The 19,470-nt window shown below is 36.5% G+C and overlaps 1 protein-coding gene across 1 annotated transcript; it reads left to right on the forward strand.

Annotated features, from left to right (window-relative positions):
• The first annotated feature begins 6,313 nt into the window (after positions 1-6,313).
• LOC121266263 (50S ribosomal protein HLP, mitochondrial-like) lies at positions 6,314-19,428 on the forward strand. Its single transcript, XM_041170039.1, has 4 exons — positions 6,314-6,922; positions 15,533-15,566; positions 17,927-18,018; positions 18,883-19,428. Exons 2-4 carry the CDS (start codon positions 15,533-15,535, stop codon positions 19,255-19,257), a joined length of 501 nt encoding a protein of 166 aa, XP_041025973.1. The 5' UTR covers positions 6,314-6,922; the 3' UTR covers positions 19,258-19,428.
• The last annotated feature ends 42 nt before the right edge of the window (positions 19,429-19,470 follow it).

The following is a 19,470-nucleotide window of genomic DNA, read 5'->3' on the forward strand; positions in this document are numbered from 1 at the left end:
TTCTCTAACTAATCGAGCTATTCTATCTTATCCTATATGGCCAAGTCTAGCATGCCATTTATATGAATCTAAATTATCAGATGTAGAAAGAAAAGTAATAGACTCATTTATATTTGAATAATCCAAATCCAATATCATAAAACTGTCTTGAAGAAAAACATTATTATAAAACATATGACCTAAATAAAAGAAAACATAATTGTTTTCAAATACAATTCGAAAACCAAGTCTTAATAGAGTGACTACAGAAAGTAAGTTTCGTCGGATCTCGGGAGCGTATAGCACATTGTGGAGGAAAAGAGTGCGGCCACCCCGTAAGTCCAGCTTGTAGGTATCAAGTCTCAGTACCTCCACACTAGCTCCATTCCCCACCTTGATACCACGGCTCCCAGCTGGAATTCGACGATACTCAACAAATCTAAATCTGTCTCGCACTTTATGTTCGGTCGCTTCTGAATCAACAGTCTACACAGGATAGGAGTGAGCAACCATCATATAACTAGTTACAAAAACAATGCGAGAAAAGTCAGAGTGTACCTTCTTCGGCTCAGTGCAGTCACGAGCAAAGTGGCCATTCTTTCCATAGTTGAAACACTCTAATTTTGACTTGTTCTTCCCGCGTTTGTCCCTCTTACTGGGTTGAGAAGTTCCGGACACTTCCTTAATTTGTCCAGCAGCTACCCCATTCTTAGGCTTCTTGGGCTTCTTGCACTTAGACCTTGATGCCTTAAGTGAACTAGAATCAGCCACATAGGCCGTATGATTGGGCTTAGCAGCCTCTAGGCGCTCAGCCTCCAATTCAAGTGACGTGAAACATCATTAAAGTTTTTGATATTCTCGTTATGCTTCAGGTTCCAGCTCATATTCTCCCAAGAATTCGACTGCCTGGACTTGCTGTTCATCAGTCAGGTTGTTTCCTACCAACTTAAGTTTGTGGATCATGGTCGACATAGCCTTAAGATGTTGCTTCATCGTGTGGTCAGAGTATATCTTGTATGAGTCAAATATCATGGTTAATCCACGCAACCTAGTGGCTGAAGTTCTACTAAACTTCAATTTCAAAGCTTCCCACATGCTCTGGGCAGTACCATAGATCTCGAACTCACACATTAGATCATTGTGCATACTGCTTAACATTATTATGTGCGCTTTGTTTCTTAGCTCATTGAGTATAGGCTAGTTGATCTATCTTGTATTATTCTGAGGTCCCTTCTCTAGGTGCAGTAAGGGAGTGAGATAAGGCCTACAAGACCTCTTGCTCATCTAAGACATATTGGATTTTGTGATGTCATATGTCATAGTTTTCCACATCTAATTTCTCCCCTTTGTTTAAGTTAGCAACAATACTCTTGGATGTCATTTCCCTACAATACGTAAAGAAGTGATATTACACACACACACCTAAAAAATCTGCCGCGTCCATCCAAGCTAAAAAAAAAGAATAATTTAAACATGTCGCAAGATCAAAAAATCGCTAGGCTTCAGAATCATCTCTTGCGTCACAATATCCAATTATTAAATTTCTAACGTAATTCTCGCACAAATTTAAAACAACTATGGGAGAATTAATCATCATAAATCTCAACCATATACTCCTACTATCTTAAGTCACCTAGTCCTAGTCACGCGTAAAGACAGATCCTACAAAAGTTGCAGTAACCTTTTGGGCCAATCTACAATGACAGCTACTCCAACCACAACAATTTGTTGGGCCAGTCTATAAAGATGGTTCATATAAGACTATTATTGTTCATTTTTCTTGTTCCATCAGTGCATTTACAGTTTTTACAAGGGCCACCATGGTCTTTTGGCTATACAATGCATTTACAGTTCTTACTGGGGTTACTGCAATTCTTTCAGCCTATCATTTACACTAACAATTCTAACTAAGACTATTTAGTGGAAATTTTTCTATTTTATCATTGAAGACTAATGTATAAACATTCAAGCCTAACATTCATAGATGATAAAATAATCACATATCCACATGTTCAATTCACATATACATGTAATCACATTTAATCTAAAAAAATTAAATAAAAGATCACATGTAATATAATATAATGGAATAAAAAAAATAGCATGAATATAACCAAATATTTACATGTAATCATATTTAATCTAAAACATTAAATTAAAGATTACATGTAATATAACAATATATCTAAGCATATATTAAATCATGCAAACTTTTTTAATAGAAGCGAAATAAATGTATAATAAATACATTTAAAACCCCACCTAAGCCAAAGTTAAGTTGTAACCCAGTGGTGCGCACGAGACTTTTTAAAAAAAATTGACACCTATATTTCAATCATATGCAAGAAAAAAATATAAAGTGGAAGCAACTATATGCGCTCTGATACCAATTTTAGAAAGCACAATGGAAAAATACCTCAAGTTCAGCTTCCAAAATTGCTTCACAAGTTTTTCCAGATTGACAAATCACAAGCGTTTCCTCTTAGTGGCGAGGTGTACTACATAGTATAAAACTAGAGTAACACTTAACAAATTCACAGTCTAAATATCTTATCAAGAGAAAATATAAAAAGAGAGAGCTTTTGTATATTTCAGATAGTTCAAAAAACCAATTGAGGAGGACTATATATAGTCTTCTTACAAACGACTAGCTTTAAAGGCTAGCCTTCAATTGCCAAATTGAATGGCAGTAACGCATAAGCCATGCGTTAGCAAATAATACATGACTTAAAGCCATGCGTTACACTGCAGTTAAGAAGGGGTTCAGTGCCACGTGGACGCCTTTCCATCAAATAGTCAATAAATTTATACTTTATATTCTTTTTATACATAATATTAAATAATTGAATTGCATTGTATATAATTTTTAATACATTTTATTCTAAATTATCATCAATCGCATATGTTGAATTGCCGAGTTATTCTAGATCTGACTTGTACGGTAAAATGCAGTTTAGATGGTGAGTTGAGATAAAATAAGTTGAGTTGAGATGAAAGTTAAAAATTGAATAAAATATTGTTGGAATATTATTATTATTTTAAAATTTAAAAAATTTGAACAATTTATTATATTTTGTATAAGAATTTGAAAAACTTGTAATGAGAAATGAGACGAGATAAACTGAGACGAAACTTTTTTTTATAGAGCTTTGCTACTCATCATCCTCACACACCACACACCATATTTTTTTTAAATTATTTATTATTTTTTAAATTTTAAATATTATTTATTCTTCGTAAACTTATTAAATTCTTCTATTTATCATTCATATACCACAAATTTAGTAAGAAAAAAAAAATAAAAATAAAAGTGTAGTGTGTAATGTGTAAAAATGATAAATATAATTTTTATTTTTTATTTTTATATCCAAACCGTACCTAAGACGTGCTTATTTCTTGCGTTCAATAAATTTACAACGTCGTTCAAAAGTGGATAGCTATAACGGACTACATCTCTAATCTCTGTTCTTCGTACTCAAATTTGAATTATGATAAGGTTACTATCTTACTACTACCTATCTATTACTCTTTTTATATTTGATTTTTTTAATTTTTTATTTACTTAATGATTAGGGAAGTCAGTATTAGTAAATTTATTTATATTTTTAATTTTTTCTTAGTGATTTAAGATGTTAAAAAAAATATTTTAAAAAAATGATAAAAAAATAAAAAAACCTAAAATACATTTGGGTAGTAGATGAATAGTAATAGAGTAAGCCTATCACTACCCCTCAAATTTTGTTTCCTTGTAGTCATACTTTCATTTTGTTTATAAAATATTTATTTGTGATGGAATTTTATATTAGAATAATTATATTTATCATCCTTTATATTATACATTAACATATAATTTATCATTTTTATCATTTTATTTAAATACACATATTAATGTACAAATATGCGTGTTTAAATAGAAGAATAAAAATAATAAATCAAATGTTAGTATGTGGTGTGAGGATGATAAGTAGTATTTCTCTTTATATAAATATAAAATTATCTTAATTAGTTTGAATTTATGCCTGATTCGGATAGCAAAAATATAAAATCTTATTTCATTTTATCTCATCTCATATTATTTCAATATCCAAACACCACAAGCACAAACACCTTTTAATTTCAAATTTTCAACTTTTTCATCTAATCATTGCTTAATTATTACAACTTTTTTAAATTTCTAAACAAACACAAAAAATAATTTTACTTTTTTAAATCCTAAAATAAAAATAATATTAAAAATTTAAATTCTAATAATATAATATTTTTATTCAATTTTTTTCTCTGCTTTTCCAAAACTTCTTAAAACAGTTTAATTCAAATTATTTTAGTACTATTTATAAATTATTTCATTACTATTTACAGATAATTTCATCTCATCTCACTCCTTATCCTATTTTTTTTTTTCACGGCAAACTAACTTCATTATAATAAAAATAATACAATTGGATGCAGTCCAAAGTCTGAAATAAAAACTTTACAAACAAGGTGGATCCTTTCCACTATGGAAATCTAAAAAACATTAAGGGATCTTGATCAGCGGGATGCTACCATACTGATTTTTGGTAGCGGCCCATTGCGCAATGGAATGCGCGCATCAATTATGTGATCGATGTATTTTCCTTACTTTCCAATTTTCAAAACTTTGGAGTAGAAACCGTGTGTCTCTTACAATTCCTTCTATAGTCCAATCTGAATTGTTGTTTCCATTTATTGCTGAAATAGCCACTCGGGAGTCATATTCTACAATGATTTTTTTGATATTTCTTGTGTGGGCTTCTTGATTTCCAAGCAAAGCTGCTTGTGCTTCCTCTTGGTTGGAGTTGTTGCTCTGTATGTGTTTTGAAACAACAAAGATTGTGGCTCCCTCATGATTTCTGCAAATTGCAATTATAGTACTCCCAGTATGCCTAGTTGCTTCATCAAAAGAAATCAAAAGATGGTCGATTGGAGGAGCAAACCAATTTGGGAATACATTGAATATTTTCAAGACCCAAGATTTGCAGTGATCTTTGTGGAACTGAATGGTTCTTTGGATAAATGACTCAATAGAAGAGGAAGCATTTTCATGAATAATTTGATTTCTTAGAAACCAAAGATTATCCATGGCTAAAACAGCAAACAATTGGAAGTTATGGATAACTTTAGATCTGAGATTTAAGGAGATGGTAGGGTTAAGAAAAATTTCTATCCATTTACTCAGATCATTTTCAGTGACAGATGTGATGTCCATTGGCCAAGGGGAATGACGCCACAAAATGCGGCTAAAGGGGCACATTAAGAAAAGGTGAGAAGCAGATTCCTCCTCCCCTGAACACAATGGATAGAGAGTCTGATCTTTAGTGAGAGAGAGACAGGTTTTGAGGAGTGATCTGGTTGGCAAAATGCTACTTTTAACTTTCTACAAGAACAGTTTTAGCATATCTTGAATCTTTAAAGACCACAATTTTTTCCAGTTAAAAGTGACAGGATGGTTGGGCTGGATGGAGTAGGAAATGGCAGCATAGGTTGATTTTACTGAGAAAACACTACTGGAATGTTTTTTTTTCACTTAAGAGTATCCCTTTGATTATGGTATTGTTATTGAGAAAGAGGGATTCTTTCTATTTTAGTACAAGTCTCCACAGAGAATAAAGCCTGGATCAAGATAGTATTCCATCTTCTAGGTTCCCTTAAGATGAGTTAAGAGACTCTAAGCAGAGGATTTTGAATTATTCTTGAGGATCTAGGAAAGGGGACAGGAGGAGAAAGGGTAGGGATCCAAGGGTCACTCCTTATCCTATTTGTTTATTTCTCTTATTTTCAATTTGGATAATTTTATCCCTTTCCAATTTCTCTAAAAAAACTCAGCCACACATGCACACTAAAATAAAGATAGTGTAAAAAAAAAAACATAATGAAATATAAAAAATAACTACTGTTAGATATATATATATATATATATATTTTTTTTTTCCTTTCAAATTGACGTGGAGTGAGCGAGTTTCGTTAACGAGAAACTCCAACAGGGTAACGTGCGTCTTGTCTTTGTTATCCTTAAAAGAAAATTTATACTTGTGAGGCCCAGCTCAAACCTAGGCCCGAGACCTGTGAAGCTCAGTCCACCGGTTAAAAAGGGCCCCAAAACGACGCGTTTTAGTCTATGGCCTAAAAACCCTATTCTTCTTCCCCAGCCCCCAGCCCCGATCTCTCTCTCTCTCTGTGGTCTCTACTCTCTCCTCCTGCGCGCAGCCCCCGACGTCTCTCTCCCCGGCCCAATCTCCCGTCCCTCACCTGTCCACCTACTTCTCTCTTTCTCCGTCTCCGTTCTCCCTCTCTCTGTCTTGCTGCGCCGTCGCTTCACAGCGCCCACCTCCGCCAGGCCCTGGCGCCACTACGGTCCGCAGTATCGAGCCCCCTTGCGTCGAGCACCACTGCCCACCGCCCAAGAAAAACAAGGCGAACGCCTCACCTCCAAGCCGTGCGTCCACTGTCCTTGCTGCCGCCGCTCTAGTTCCATCACCGAAGCCGGTAAGCTTCTCCGACCATCTCTCCTATCTCGGTCTCTCTGTCTATCTCACTCTCTCGGTCCCGCAAGGCTAACACCCATTTCGGGTTTCAAAATCCCTAAACCGTGCCTCCCCTCCGGCCACCTTCACTGTCTCGCTGCCGCTCTTCGCCGGTCAGCTTCTCTCTCTCTACCCATTTCTTACTTTCTTTCCCTTCTCTCTGTCTCCTCTTCTCTCCCTCTTCATCCCGCCATCTCCCCCACCCAGGCCACCAGCCACCCCCATCATCAGAAAAAACGCCCCAACCGCTCGGCCTCATTTCCACTCCTCTCTGAGTCGAACCCAAGCCCAGAAAATCTTCCCAAAGCCTCCAACCTTCAACTGGACCACACACGGGGACAGCAAAGCCGTTAAAGCTCGGAACACGGGAGATCTTCCAGAAACCTCCATTGTGCACGGTGGTAAGTGGCTCTCGGACTATACTTAGAATACTGTCGTTGGAATTGAGAATTATGAATTTTGTACTGTCGTGTGGATTGTGAACTGTGCTATGTTGTTGTGACTTGTGAGCTGTGAAGTTGTGAAGTTTTCTAGTTTTGTGACGGGCCATGTCAAGTGTTCCTTTTGCTGTTTAAGCGTTGTGGTGTCTTGTATATTAAATGTTGTTGTTGTTATGTCATAATAAGGTGCATTTTCCCCCATTCACACTGTTGTTCACTTGCAATGGGGCGATGAAATTTTCCACTATTGCATGGGCTTACAGCTTGTGAATGTGTGCTGGAAATACCCTCCCTTGCGCTGAATTACAGCATGTGAATGCTTGCTGGAGAACTTCCCATGTGCATTGTCATTTCTCCTGTAATTAACTGTTGTATTTTTGGACTGCATCATAACTGATATCTGTTGCTGATTACCTTGTCATTGAACTGTAATTGTGTGTAAACTAAAATTTGTAAAATTGCTGGGTCTTGTATTAAACGGCTTTTGTGGGTGTGTACGTTTCACGACCCCTAGTCAAAATGAGTTATTATCTCGGTGGAGCTCATATGGTCACTTGGGAGTGGATAATACTGAGACTCCCCTGGGTTGTCATTGGGCGACAATGGGCTCGAGCGAGACGGTAACACTCTTGGGTCGACGTCGTTGTGTAACACCCCTTTCCATAGGTTAGGAATATTGCTAACATTCATAACATAGTGCACGGTGAAGAGATTCATATTCTGAAATACCTCATTTATTGAAATATCAACTAAACTGAACATAACTATTTTTGAAACATGAAACTGAAAACATAAAGTAAAAACATAAACTAAACTAATTCTTGTGTAAATAACACTTATTCCTTTCTAAGTCTTTACACTAGATCTATTCCTGGCCCTCCAGCTCTGCGTCCTCATACTCATCATCTGTGATAGTTAAACATAGAAGAAAATAGAGAAACAAACAAAAATGACTCGAATACTCAGTAAATAGCACATCATACCGTAAAATACATCTTAGCTTAGCATAGACTTAATTTTTGAAAGACTCTTCATAACATTCATACATCATCTCAGATTTACAATCATATTGTAAACATAACTTAATTTAACATATGCTTAATTTCTGAAAAAACTCCACATGCATACATATATTGTCACAGATTCACATAGCGTATATAGTCATCATTAACATGAGCGGAATCACACACAATCATGGTAAACATGTAACGTGAATGCATAAATGACTGACTTATGCATTTTCCAACAATCATACATAACTTGTTTATCTTGTCTTTCACTTATTATATGGTGATCCACTTTGTAGTGTGTTACTTATACGAGGTGGGAGGGGAAGTGTGTTACTTATACGAGGTGGGAGGGGACCTTACCGTTGACGGCGTCTGTGGTGGATTCTGGCAAGGTAAGTGTCTCGGTTCGATGTGAGAGTGATTTTCTTGGTTTGCAAAGGCTGTTGCGTTGGGCTGGAGTGAATAATGTTTCTTGTGTTTATTTCTGAAGGGTCCCGTGGGATTCTTATAGACAATGGGAAAGAATAACGTGAGTCTTTAGGAGATATGTTAGGGTTCTAAGTTGGCTACACTTAGGAAACTATTCCTACGAGGATACAAACACTGAGAGGATTTTTGAAGAGTTTGAGTTGGAGTTAGTTTCAAACTAGGAACCTATTCCAATCTGGGAGACTAAACAGAAAAATAAAAGAGGCGTATAGTTTAACAGTAGAGAATTCCTATTCAAGACAAATTACTACCTCAAAACATATCTAATAAAATAGTAATAATAAAAAAATAATAAATCACATTTTTGGGGTCTGGATGTTACATGTTACCTCTGCTGGTGGAGGCTAGAGGATGTTTGACCACAAACACGTCATTACATTGCTTGATACAAAGTCACACGTACGATCGTTACCAGTGGTGTGGTGAAGGAAGCCAGAGTGTGTAGATGGTCCATATAGGGGAGACCATGTTGCACATATTAGTAAAATGAATGATTTGACTTTATGTGGGTGTGTACGTATCATGACCCCAAGCCGAGATAGGGCATTATCTCGGTGGAGCTCCTTTGGTCATTTGAGAGTGCATAATACATAGTGACATCACCTAGGTTGTTGCTGGGCGACAACGAGTTTGGGCGAGATGGTAACACTCTCAGGTCAATGTCGATGCCTCTCTGTTGGTAGTGACTAGAGGATGCTTGGCTACAAGCACGCCGGACGTGAAACTGGGCATCTCTTGTTACAAAGTCACATGCATGGTAATTACTCGTGGTGTGGCAAAGGGAGCTAGTGTGTGTGGATGGTTCATATAGGGAAGACCATGGTGCGCTCATCAATTAAATGGATATTTTGGAAAATGGGATTTTTTGGTGTATCAACTTGTATATAAATTTTTTATTGAATGTTTGAGTTTTGTATAATTATCATATTCATCAAAAAATTATCATTTTCCTTGCATTAAATGTTTGCATAATTTTCTTTACCACTTGCATGTATTTTTGAGTGTTATACTTAGTTCCACTTACTGAGATTTTGCAAAATCTCACCATGAAATAATATTGTATAATAATTATACAAAATCTCACTATTTTCAAAAATAATATTGAAAAACAATTTTTTAACTTTATAATTTTTTTATTCACCTTTTTTTTTTCTCATTTCTCAAAACCCAATAAAACATCTTAACTTAAACTGTTTTACTACTATTCACAGAATTATGAAATAGTCCATGCAAGTGTCCAAGCATTCCTTCATGTGGCATTAAATGATTAGTTCACAAGTGGAATATTGCAAATAGTCTCTAATAATTAAATGTCACATCATGAGTTGATGGAAATAGGGGTGATACCCGCCCCCGCCCCCGCATATGCGGGGGTGGGGAATTTCTCCCCGGACCCCGCCCCTGCATGGCGGGGGCGGGGTCCCCCGTCCGTTGGGCCGGGGTGCGGGGGTGGACCCCCACCCGTCCGCACCCCCGCCCCCATACTGGGCCTTCGGCCCAGTACATTTTTCTGGGCCCTAATTGGCCCAGAATCGGTTTTTAGGCCACTTTGGGCCCAGAATTCGTTTTTGGGCCATTTGAGCCCATTATTTAGATTAAAAAGTATATATATTTAAAAACAGGAAAAAAATATATATATATATAAGGGATATATAGAATTATACATTGAACTATTACGTTATTAACTAATTAAGTAGTAATCATCACTAAGGCAGTAAGGCACTATGCTAAAATATTTTGTTCACAATTATACAAATTAAGAGAACTAATAAACTATTACACTATTACAAACTCCTCTAAAAGAAATAAATATTACAAATTATACAATTAACTATTGTAGCAACATTACAATCAATGTTAAATGAATAAAATCATAATTTTTCAATTTGATCAATTTGATTTTGGGGTGGAGCCGTAGCGGTGAGTTCACTGAGTGGTGAGTTATGTCGATTGCTGTGAGACTGAAAATCAAGATCATAAAAGTCAATAAGTTATAAAACCTGAAATATTAATAAGTTAAAAATAAAACAAATTAGAATTAAAAAGTTATAAAGATGAAACAAAATTTTAAATGCAAAAAACAATTATGGAAGAAATTGTGCAAAGTGCAAACCATGACAATGGTGGGTCCAATACAAAGTCATACTGCATCGGAGGTAGCCGTAGACGTCGTCTCATGTATCACTATAAGTATTAAATTTGAAATCAAATTAATGAATACCAATTAAATGAAAATAAATAAATTAAAATAAATACCAGATCCAAACTGATCATCACTATCCTCCTCGACGTCGGCCTTCTCATACTCAAGAACATCCGGAACATGAATTGGAGTTCCCTTGATCCAATTCTGCGTGCAAATCAAAGCCTCCACAGTGGCAGGAGCTAATGAACTCCGAAATGAATCTAATACACGTCCTCCCGTGCTAAAGGCTGACTCTGAGGCTACTGTGCTAACATGGATGGCCAAAAGTGTGCGGGCTATCTCTCCAAGGATGGGATACTTCACGGCATTCACCTTCCACCAACTTAATATATCAAAATCTCGGGAAAATGGTAGAATCTCTGCTGCTAAGTATCTGTCTATCTCTGACTGAGCCTCTATAGAACTCCGAAGGAAGGGGGTCTGCTCATACCTCTCACCCCACTCCAATCTACGTCTTTTCCCAACCTCGACTTCAGGAAACTGTGAGCTTGAGGCTGAGGGGGTAGGTGTAGGTGCCGCAATATTACCACCCCGCAGGGTGGAAAACTCATCAAATAATCTAGTAAGGGTTTCCCGAACCCTTGCTGCAATAAGCTCTGCCCATACTTGCCCGTACGCAAGGCCCAATCCAAATATCATGCCATCCAACTTATACCTCGGGTCAAAGACGACAGCTACATATAACAAAATATTAGCCTTCGTTAAATCTCCCCAATACTTGTCGTACTTTGTCCTCATAATCAATGACATCTCCCGCATTCTAATGTGACCACCCGCGACCATGTCATCTAATTCTTCTTTTACCCTACATATTTGCTGACATACAATATTGGATGTAGGATACAAAGTTCCAGATAGCCTCATGGTGACATCGTAAAAAAGCCTCAAAAACTCTACAAAATTAGTTACAATTTTCCAATCATCCTCTACGGGTTTCCCCAATCCCCCGTGATCATCAAAATATTTAACATATTGGATGTCTTCGTCACCCAATAATGTAAATGCCAGCTTATATTCTTGGGCCGCCTCCAACATCAGAAATGTTGAGTTCCATCGTGTAGGCATATCAGTACAAAGGCCCCTCTTAGATGTTAGGCCCGCAGATCTCGCAGCAACCTTGAATTTGTCCAACCTCGAAGGAGAAGGTCTCACCCATCTCACAGCAGTCCTAACCCGAGCAATCGAGTCATGAAGATCTCTCAAACCATCAGTGACAATCAGATTCAGAATATGTGCCGCACATCTCACATGCAGACACTCACCACCCATGAGTGTCTTATTTGCCTCTCTAAGATAGGTCTTTAGATGTCCCAATGCAACATCGTTAGACGAGGCATTATCGACTGTGACTGTAACCACTCGGGTCAACCCCCACTCCTTTATTGCGGCCTCCAAGGCCTTTCCAATTGTCTCACCCTTATGATCGGTGATTTTACAAAATTTTATAATTTTCTTTTGCAATGTCCAATGACAATCAATAAAATGCACAGTCAAAGACATATAATTAAAATTTTGGATCGATGTCCAAGTGTCAGTGGTGAGACAAACAAATTGATCCTCCAATTGACCCCTCAACTTCTCCTTTTCAATGTAATAATGTTTTTTTACATCCTTTGCCACCGTGTGGCGAGAAGGAATGTTAAACCTTGGTTCCAAGTAGCGAGAATACGCTTGGAACCCTTTCCCATCAACAATTTGAAAAGGTAGCTCGTCCATTATGACCATACGAGCTAGGTGTCTTCTACACTCATCGGGATCATACTTAGTATACCCCTTCAAAGTTGCACCCCCACTAGTCTCATCCGCCATTTTTTTAAGTCCAATTTCTAGCCTAGATTGGCTTTTGTCTTGTAATGATCTTAATATTGGACTTTTTTTGCATTGCTCTTCTAAGTGCACCTTTAATTGTGAGGTGCCATGTTTCCTATAGTGACATCCATAAATTTTTCCACAATAGTTACACTTGGCTTGGGGGTTACTTGAGTCACCACCCTCTAGTTTGGTGAAATGACTCCAAACTATTGAAGCAGGTTTCTAGTTGGGCTTGGGGCGGGGCAAGGTGCCGTAGGGCTAGGGGTAGGGGTTTGACTAGGAGGGGTAGGTGTAGGTGTAGGTGTAGGGGTAGGGGTAGGGGTGCCCTCGGCCTGGAAAGGAGAGCTCGCACTAGAATCTGCTGGCATATCCATAACTCAAGCAAACAACAAATCTGAAATTATAGAAAACATAGCAAATATATAATGAACATAAAAAAAATTAGAATAAAAAATTATAATTATATATATAATTCATCAAACAATTGTAAAAAATTTAAAGTCATAAATTTTAGGCATTAAAAAGACACATTAATTATTCAAGTTATAAAAAGACTTATAGTGGTTTTAGTTATTTATATATATATATATATATATATTTATAACTTGAAAGACTATAAGGCATAAGCATAGCAACTATATAAATTATAATGAACATAAAAAAAAAAAAAAAAAAGTAGAATAAAAAAAAGTACCACTTGACATTCATAATTTCATATATATATATATATATTTCATCTTAATTCATTATATTGAATTTCGAAATACCCTAGTGCATTCTTTTTTTTTTTTTTTGTTCAATTTGGTAGGGAACATCAAATTCTGTTTTTAAACCCCTAAATTAATTTTTTAAACCCCTAATGCATAGCAATTTTAAAGATTAAACCCCTAAATTAATTTAGGGGTTCCAAAGATTAAAACCCCTAAATTAATTTAGGGTATTTCGAAACCCTAAATTAATTTAGGGGTTCCAAAGATTAAAACCCCTAAATTAATTTAGGGTATTTCGAAACCCTAAATTAATTTAGGGGTTTCAAAGATTAAAACCCCTAAATTAATTTAGGGTTTCGGATTGGGCTATTTAGGGAATTTCGAAACCCTAAATTAATTTAGGGGTTTCAAAGATTAAAACCCCTAAATTAATTTAGGGTTTCGGATTGGGCTATTTAGGGAATTTCGAAACCCTAAATTAATTTAGGGGTTTCAAAGATTAAAACCCCTAAATTAATTTAGGGTATTTCGAAACCCTAAATTAATTTAGGGGTTTCAAAGATTAAAACCCCTAAATTAATTTAGGGTTTCGGATTGGAGCCCTAGACACAATAATATTGAAATTCAGTGATTTACACACATTATATAATGCAAAAAAAAAAAAAAAAAAAAAAAATCACAGCACACAATTCACGGGTCACATTCAAAATTTCAAAGATCAAACCACATGCACAATCTAAACTCCACAGCACACAATTCACAAAATCCCATCCTCCATCTCCAATAAACCCCATCCTTCCTCCAATCTCCATTAAATATGTAAATAAAAAAAAAATTGATTTAAAAATTTGGGTTTCTTACGGCTTACCTTCGGAGATGAAGAGAGATGAACCAGAGAGAGAGAGAGGTGATGGACCGGGCGGCGGCTCACGGCTGCGAGAAGTAACTCAGAGAGAGAGAGAGGCGAGAGCGAGGCTGCGCCGCTGCGAGCGAGAGTGAGAGCCGAGAGGTGAGAACTGAGATGCGAAGTAGGGGGAGCTGCGTAAGGGACGAAGGGTTTCGGTTTTAATTTTAAACCCAGGCATGAAACGACGTCGTTTCATGCCTGGGTTTTTTTTTTTTTTTTTAAATATATGTAAATAACGTATAATATATAATATAATTATATATAATTATAATTATATATATTATATATAATAATATCCGCGGGGCGGGGCGGGTTATATCCGGGGCGGGGGTCACCCCAGCCCGCCCCCGCCCCCGGATGTTGCCCCAGATGCGGGCGGCGGGGCCGCCGCCCGCATCTGACGGGCGGGGTGATCCGCCCCGCCTAACGGAGGCGGGGCGGAAGCGGGTCGGGGCAGCGGGGGCGGGGCCCCGCTGCCCACCCCTAGATGGAAATATGCTAATAAAAGAGACGGTGTATAACATTACTCTATCTAAAATATCAACATCGAAAGCTCCAAGTGTAACAAATTCTGAATTATATAGGGACAAAAAATACAGAGATTATTTTAATATTTAGTAGCAAACAAGGATGTGCATTTTTTTAAGTAACGAGGATGTACATTTTCAGGCTAAACCGACCCAAAAACACTAGTGCCATTGATACTACTATACGACTTGTCGGATGGATTTTACTATACTTTTATTAGCCTCTCTCGGTGTAGCCCTAAACTCCTCCATAATCTGTTTGAACTTAAACCTTCAGTTAGGGTTTTTCCCCGACTGCAAGCTCACATCGCAGTTCATGTTAGCATTCTCCTTCTGTCTCTGACATGTGCACGCAATTTTCTCAATCCTAAAAAGTGGAGAATTTTAAGGGCTTGTTTGGACACTTAGAATATCTCATAATATCTATGAATAGTAGTGAAATGGTTTGAATTAAGATGTTTTATTGGATTTTGGGAAAAGAAAGAACAAGTTGAATAAAAATATTATAAAGTTAAAAAAATTGTTTGAATATAATTTTTGAATATAATTTTTGTTTTGAAATTTGAAAAAGAAAAAGTTGTATTGTTTTTGATGTTTTGTTTGGGAGTTTCGGAAAGTTGTAACGATTAATGAAAAAGTTAAAGATTTGAATTTGAAAAATGTTGTGTTTGAGAAGAAAATATTTGAAAATAACTTAGAATACTTGTGTTCCCAAATAAGGCCTAAGTTTTCAAACTTTGAAAATTTTCCCCTTTATTGTTTTTTCTAGACATCCAAACAGAACAATACTGCTGCTGTTTTTTTTGTTTGTACTCATAAAAAAAAATACTGTTGCTGTTTTTAAATTTTTATTTTTTCGACGGGTGGTCTTTCTTATTGAATATTTTGATATTGGTATAAATTGATGCAGATGGCTGCAGGATTTGCTTCAACATCATCTCACGGTATGTGATTTTACAGTTTTGAGTGCCTTGTAGGTTTGATTTCAAAAATTAGTTTTGACTGCTATAAGTCGTTTCCAAGTTTCAGCTACTAATTCCAACTTCAATTGCTTCATTAAAGTTATTTGGCCCATAAATTGCATATTTTGTTGTACTTGGTCGATGCCTATTGCTTTCGATTACAAAACTTATTGATGACTTATATATAAAAAAAACTTGCTTAATATGTATCTTGTGCATCTTTTTATACTTTGGCTTGTTGCAAACGATCGTATTCGTGTGGTTTAGGTGAGCTTCATTGATGTGGTATCTTCTGTGCAATTCACTAAATTCCTTTTTCTTGTACAAGTCCTTAAAATAGTGTTTGGGAAAAGGTAAGCACTGTGAACTGGTTGTTGAGGCTTTTTGTGTGGATCCAATTAGGATTATTTGGGATGTAAAATACATTTGGTTGGTAGTCTCTTTCAGGTTTGTCCTATTTGATCCACGAGGTTTTTTGCTGATCTTTAAATGAGTTTGGTGCTAAAGTGTGCTTCAGCTCGGCAATTGATGTTGGATCTCCGTGTTATTAAAATAAACCTATCAAGTTGTGATGTTGAGCTTGAGTAGGACCCCGGATATTTCAGGTGTAAGTAGTATGCGAATGCTGAGGCTCAAATATGGGTTAATCAATATTTTTTAGTAAGCGAGGTTTACAATTCTTGTACAAACTAGCCTGGTTTTAAGCCTTGGTACTTGTATTTTAAAGTCAACAAAGTTGGCTTCTACTGCTGCTCATTCTAATTCAAGCTTGGCTTGAATGGACTTGACCAATCTAAAACTTGGCGTGGGACTAATCACAGGTTTTCAAACTAATGGTGCTGAATTGAACTGGCTTTCCTTGATAGAACTATAAACTTAACAGCTTTCAAAGTTGGTAATAAAGAAGAGGAGATATCTAAATTTTTGGTTACGACCCGCAAGGAGTCATATGGAGCAAGAAGTCACCTTTGTAAAGACCTGAAAATGGTTCTTAGAGAAAGAAGAGGTGAGGAGTGAGTAAGTATCCCTGCATAACGCACACCCTGCAGTAATCTAATGCCTTTGTGTGAGTTGTTCATGTTGGAGTACATGGACATTTACTTGTTAAATCTGAATACTGAATATCATCTACTTTATTATTAATTTTTTTATTGGAGTACTCTATTTATGAGTGATAAACTGTGTTGGTGGACTTGCTTATATTTGTGCTCTGCAAGGATACCATGGCAACCGAGGAAGCAAAGGAAAGGGATTTGTTATTTGTTATTTTTTGTTTTTGATCACTAGAAGAAAGGGAAAATGTTTTTGGTTTTTTTGATAACTAGAAGAAAGGAAAAGGATTCTACTAATAAGATACAAAAATAGATCATGATATCGAAATTTCATAAGTTCTTTTATAATGTTTCAGTTTAATTCAAATTGTATAAAGGCTCAGTCCAACTTTATGGGAGTGAGGTAGGAATTTGCAATTAGATCTAATAACGGGGGGGTAGATTGTACTTAAACCTTATAATCATATACCATTGGGACAAAAGGAGTTCATAAAAGGTTCCATCACATGGACTACTGTGTTTGTTGGGTGGATAACAGGGGTTACCTGGATGCTTTCTAAACACATGGTCCATTTCTCTAGGATTCATGATGATTTGAGGTGCTGAAGAAATTGCTGATTTTAAAATTTTTTAGCTGGTTGCTTGAGGGCACATCTCTATTATGTGGATAATTTATGGATTTAGGGCAACTCTATTGTTATGCTTAAAGATCACCTGGAAACTACCACACCTTCAGACGGACTAAGGCAGTAAATGTTTGGTACATTGGAAGTCAGGATTTTCCCACGGGATTCCTCTTCAAGGGATGGCATACCTGCTTGCTTACGCTCTAATCATGTGGTGAAGAACTATTGGATCACTTGGTGTAGAGTTATGGCAGCTTCCTTAATGAAGAGCGGCTTTCTCTTCTTTTCAATTTTTTTTTCCTTAATTTTTTCGTTCTTTCTTTTTTGGGAAGATTGATGAATTGAATGATTACTTTTTTATATAGGTAAAAGATCACTTCTTGCCTTATCTAATTTAAATTGGCTGATTGTATGTGAAAACTATGCCAAGTTTGGATTATTTAAGTTCTTCGCTTGTATTTACTATCCTGGTTATGCTTTGTTTGGAGAGTCCAGATTTGTGTGATGCTTGTCTTGCAATATGTGCAATCTGCATCGATACAATAAATACAGAACATTAGTTTTTAGTTTTGTTTCTTAATTTTTAATTTTTAATTTTTATTTTTTAAAAATCTAGTCAACTGACAACATCTTATTCAACGTGTTGGGAAAACAAAACTATCAGTTGGTCGTTCATTGTTGCGATGCCTCAGCAACAACTTGTCGAGTGTACTTGGCACATCTCATGGGATAGCTTGCTGCAATTTGTTATCGCAGGTCAGTGTTTTTCTCCTTTTTTTGGTCGTCATTATTATGATGATGATGATTATAGTTATTTGCTAGATATACAGTTGTGGAAGACATACATTTGGTTCACATGCAATATTCTTGGAGACCTTCTATTTGTTTGTGTGGTTGAAAAATGAAAAGTAATGTCCTTATGATCTAGCAAATTTCTTTGCACCCAATAGATAAAAATTAATGGCAGAAGAGGTACTTTAGTCCCCTTTGTATATAGAAACAATTTCATCTCATCTCATCTTATTATTACAACTTTCCCAGATTCCCACAAAATATAATAAACATTTCAACTTTTTCAAATCCCAAAACAATAATAATATTAAAAAATAATATTCTAAAAATATTTTATTCAATTTTCAACTTTCATCTAAAACCATCTCATTTCATCTCACTATCCAAATGGGGCCTTAATGTGCTAAATGGTGAAAGCCTATGTGCTGTTGCCAATCATAACTTTTTGGGTGTATGGATAATCTTCTCTTAGAGCTGTCAGCAGGCTAAAAATCTGGATAATTTTTATTTCACCTTTAGAATCAGAACTGGAAACGCACATGAGAATGGGATTCTGATTGGGATCGAGGATAGATTTGTGATCAAGCCTGTGCCAGTTTTGGGTTCCTTTTTAAGACTGCTCCTTGTGTTAGCTATGTACGTAATGCGAGGTCGTATGTAGTTGTCTGATCTCTGCCACTCCATTTGTTACTGTCCCTCTTGGGAATTGGCCATAAAATGTATTTGTCCAGAGATCAATGAGTCCACATTTTTCTAAATCAAATCTTAAAGTCCAGCGTTAGTACCTGTTTTAACATTGCCTTAGCCTCTTTGTTTGCAATTTTACAGCAGCAAAGGACTTTCATTCAGATGCGAACTGTTCTTAAAGTTGTGGACAACTCGGGGGCTAAAAAGGTGATGTGCATACAAGCTTTAAAGGGGAAGAAAGGTGCAAGACTGGGAGACACAATAGTTGCATCTGTCAAGGAAGCCCATCCAAATGGAAAAGTGAAGAAAGGAAAAGTTGTATATGGTGTGGTTGTGCGTGCCGCAATGCAACGCGGCCGCTGTGATGGCAGTGAGGTCAAGTTTGATGACAATGCCGTGGTGCTTGTCGACAAGCAAGGCCAACCCATTGGGACTAGAGTCTTTGGGCCCGTCCCACATGAACTGAGGAAGAAAAAGCATGTTAAGATTCTTACTTTGGCGGGGCATATTGCTTAGAGTATGCCGAGGGACACAGCCTAGCACGGCTTAACTAGATATTGAGCATATGCTTGGTTTGACTCTTGAAATTATAAAAAGAGAAAAGAATCGAAAGGAATGTCTCTTGTCCGTCGATTTTAAACCTAAACTTTCAAATAATGTAGTAGTGCCTGCCATTGATTTTCACTATTCTTGCGGACTACATAATCAAATTATCATGTTAGGTAGTGC

The sequence above is a fragment of the Juglans microcarpa x Juglans regia genome, chromosome 1D (genome assembly GCF_004785595.1).
Source record: "Juglans microcarpa x Juglans regia isolate MS1-56 chromosome 1D, Jm3101_v1.0, whole genome shotgun sequence".
Taxonomy (NCBI): domain Eukaryota; kingdom Viridiplantae; phylum Streptophyta; class Magnoliopsida; order Fagales; family Juglandaceae; genus Juglans; species Juglans microcarpa x Juglans regia.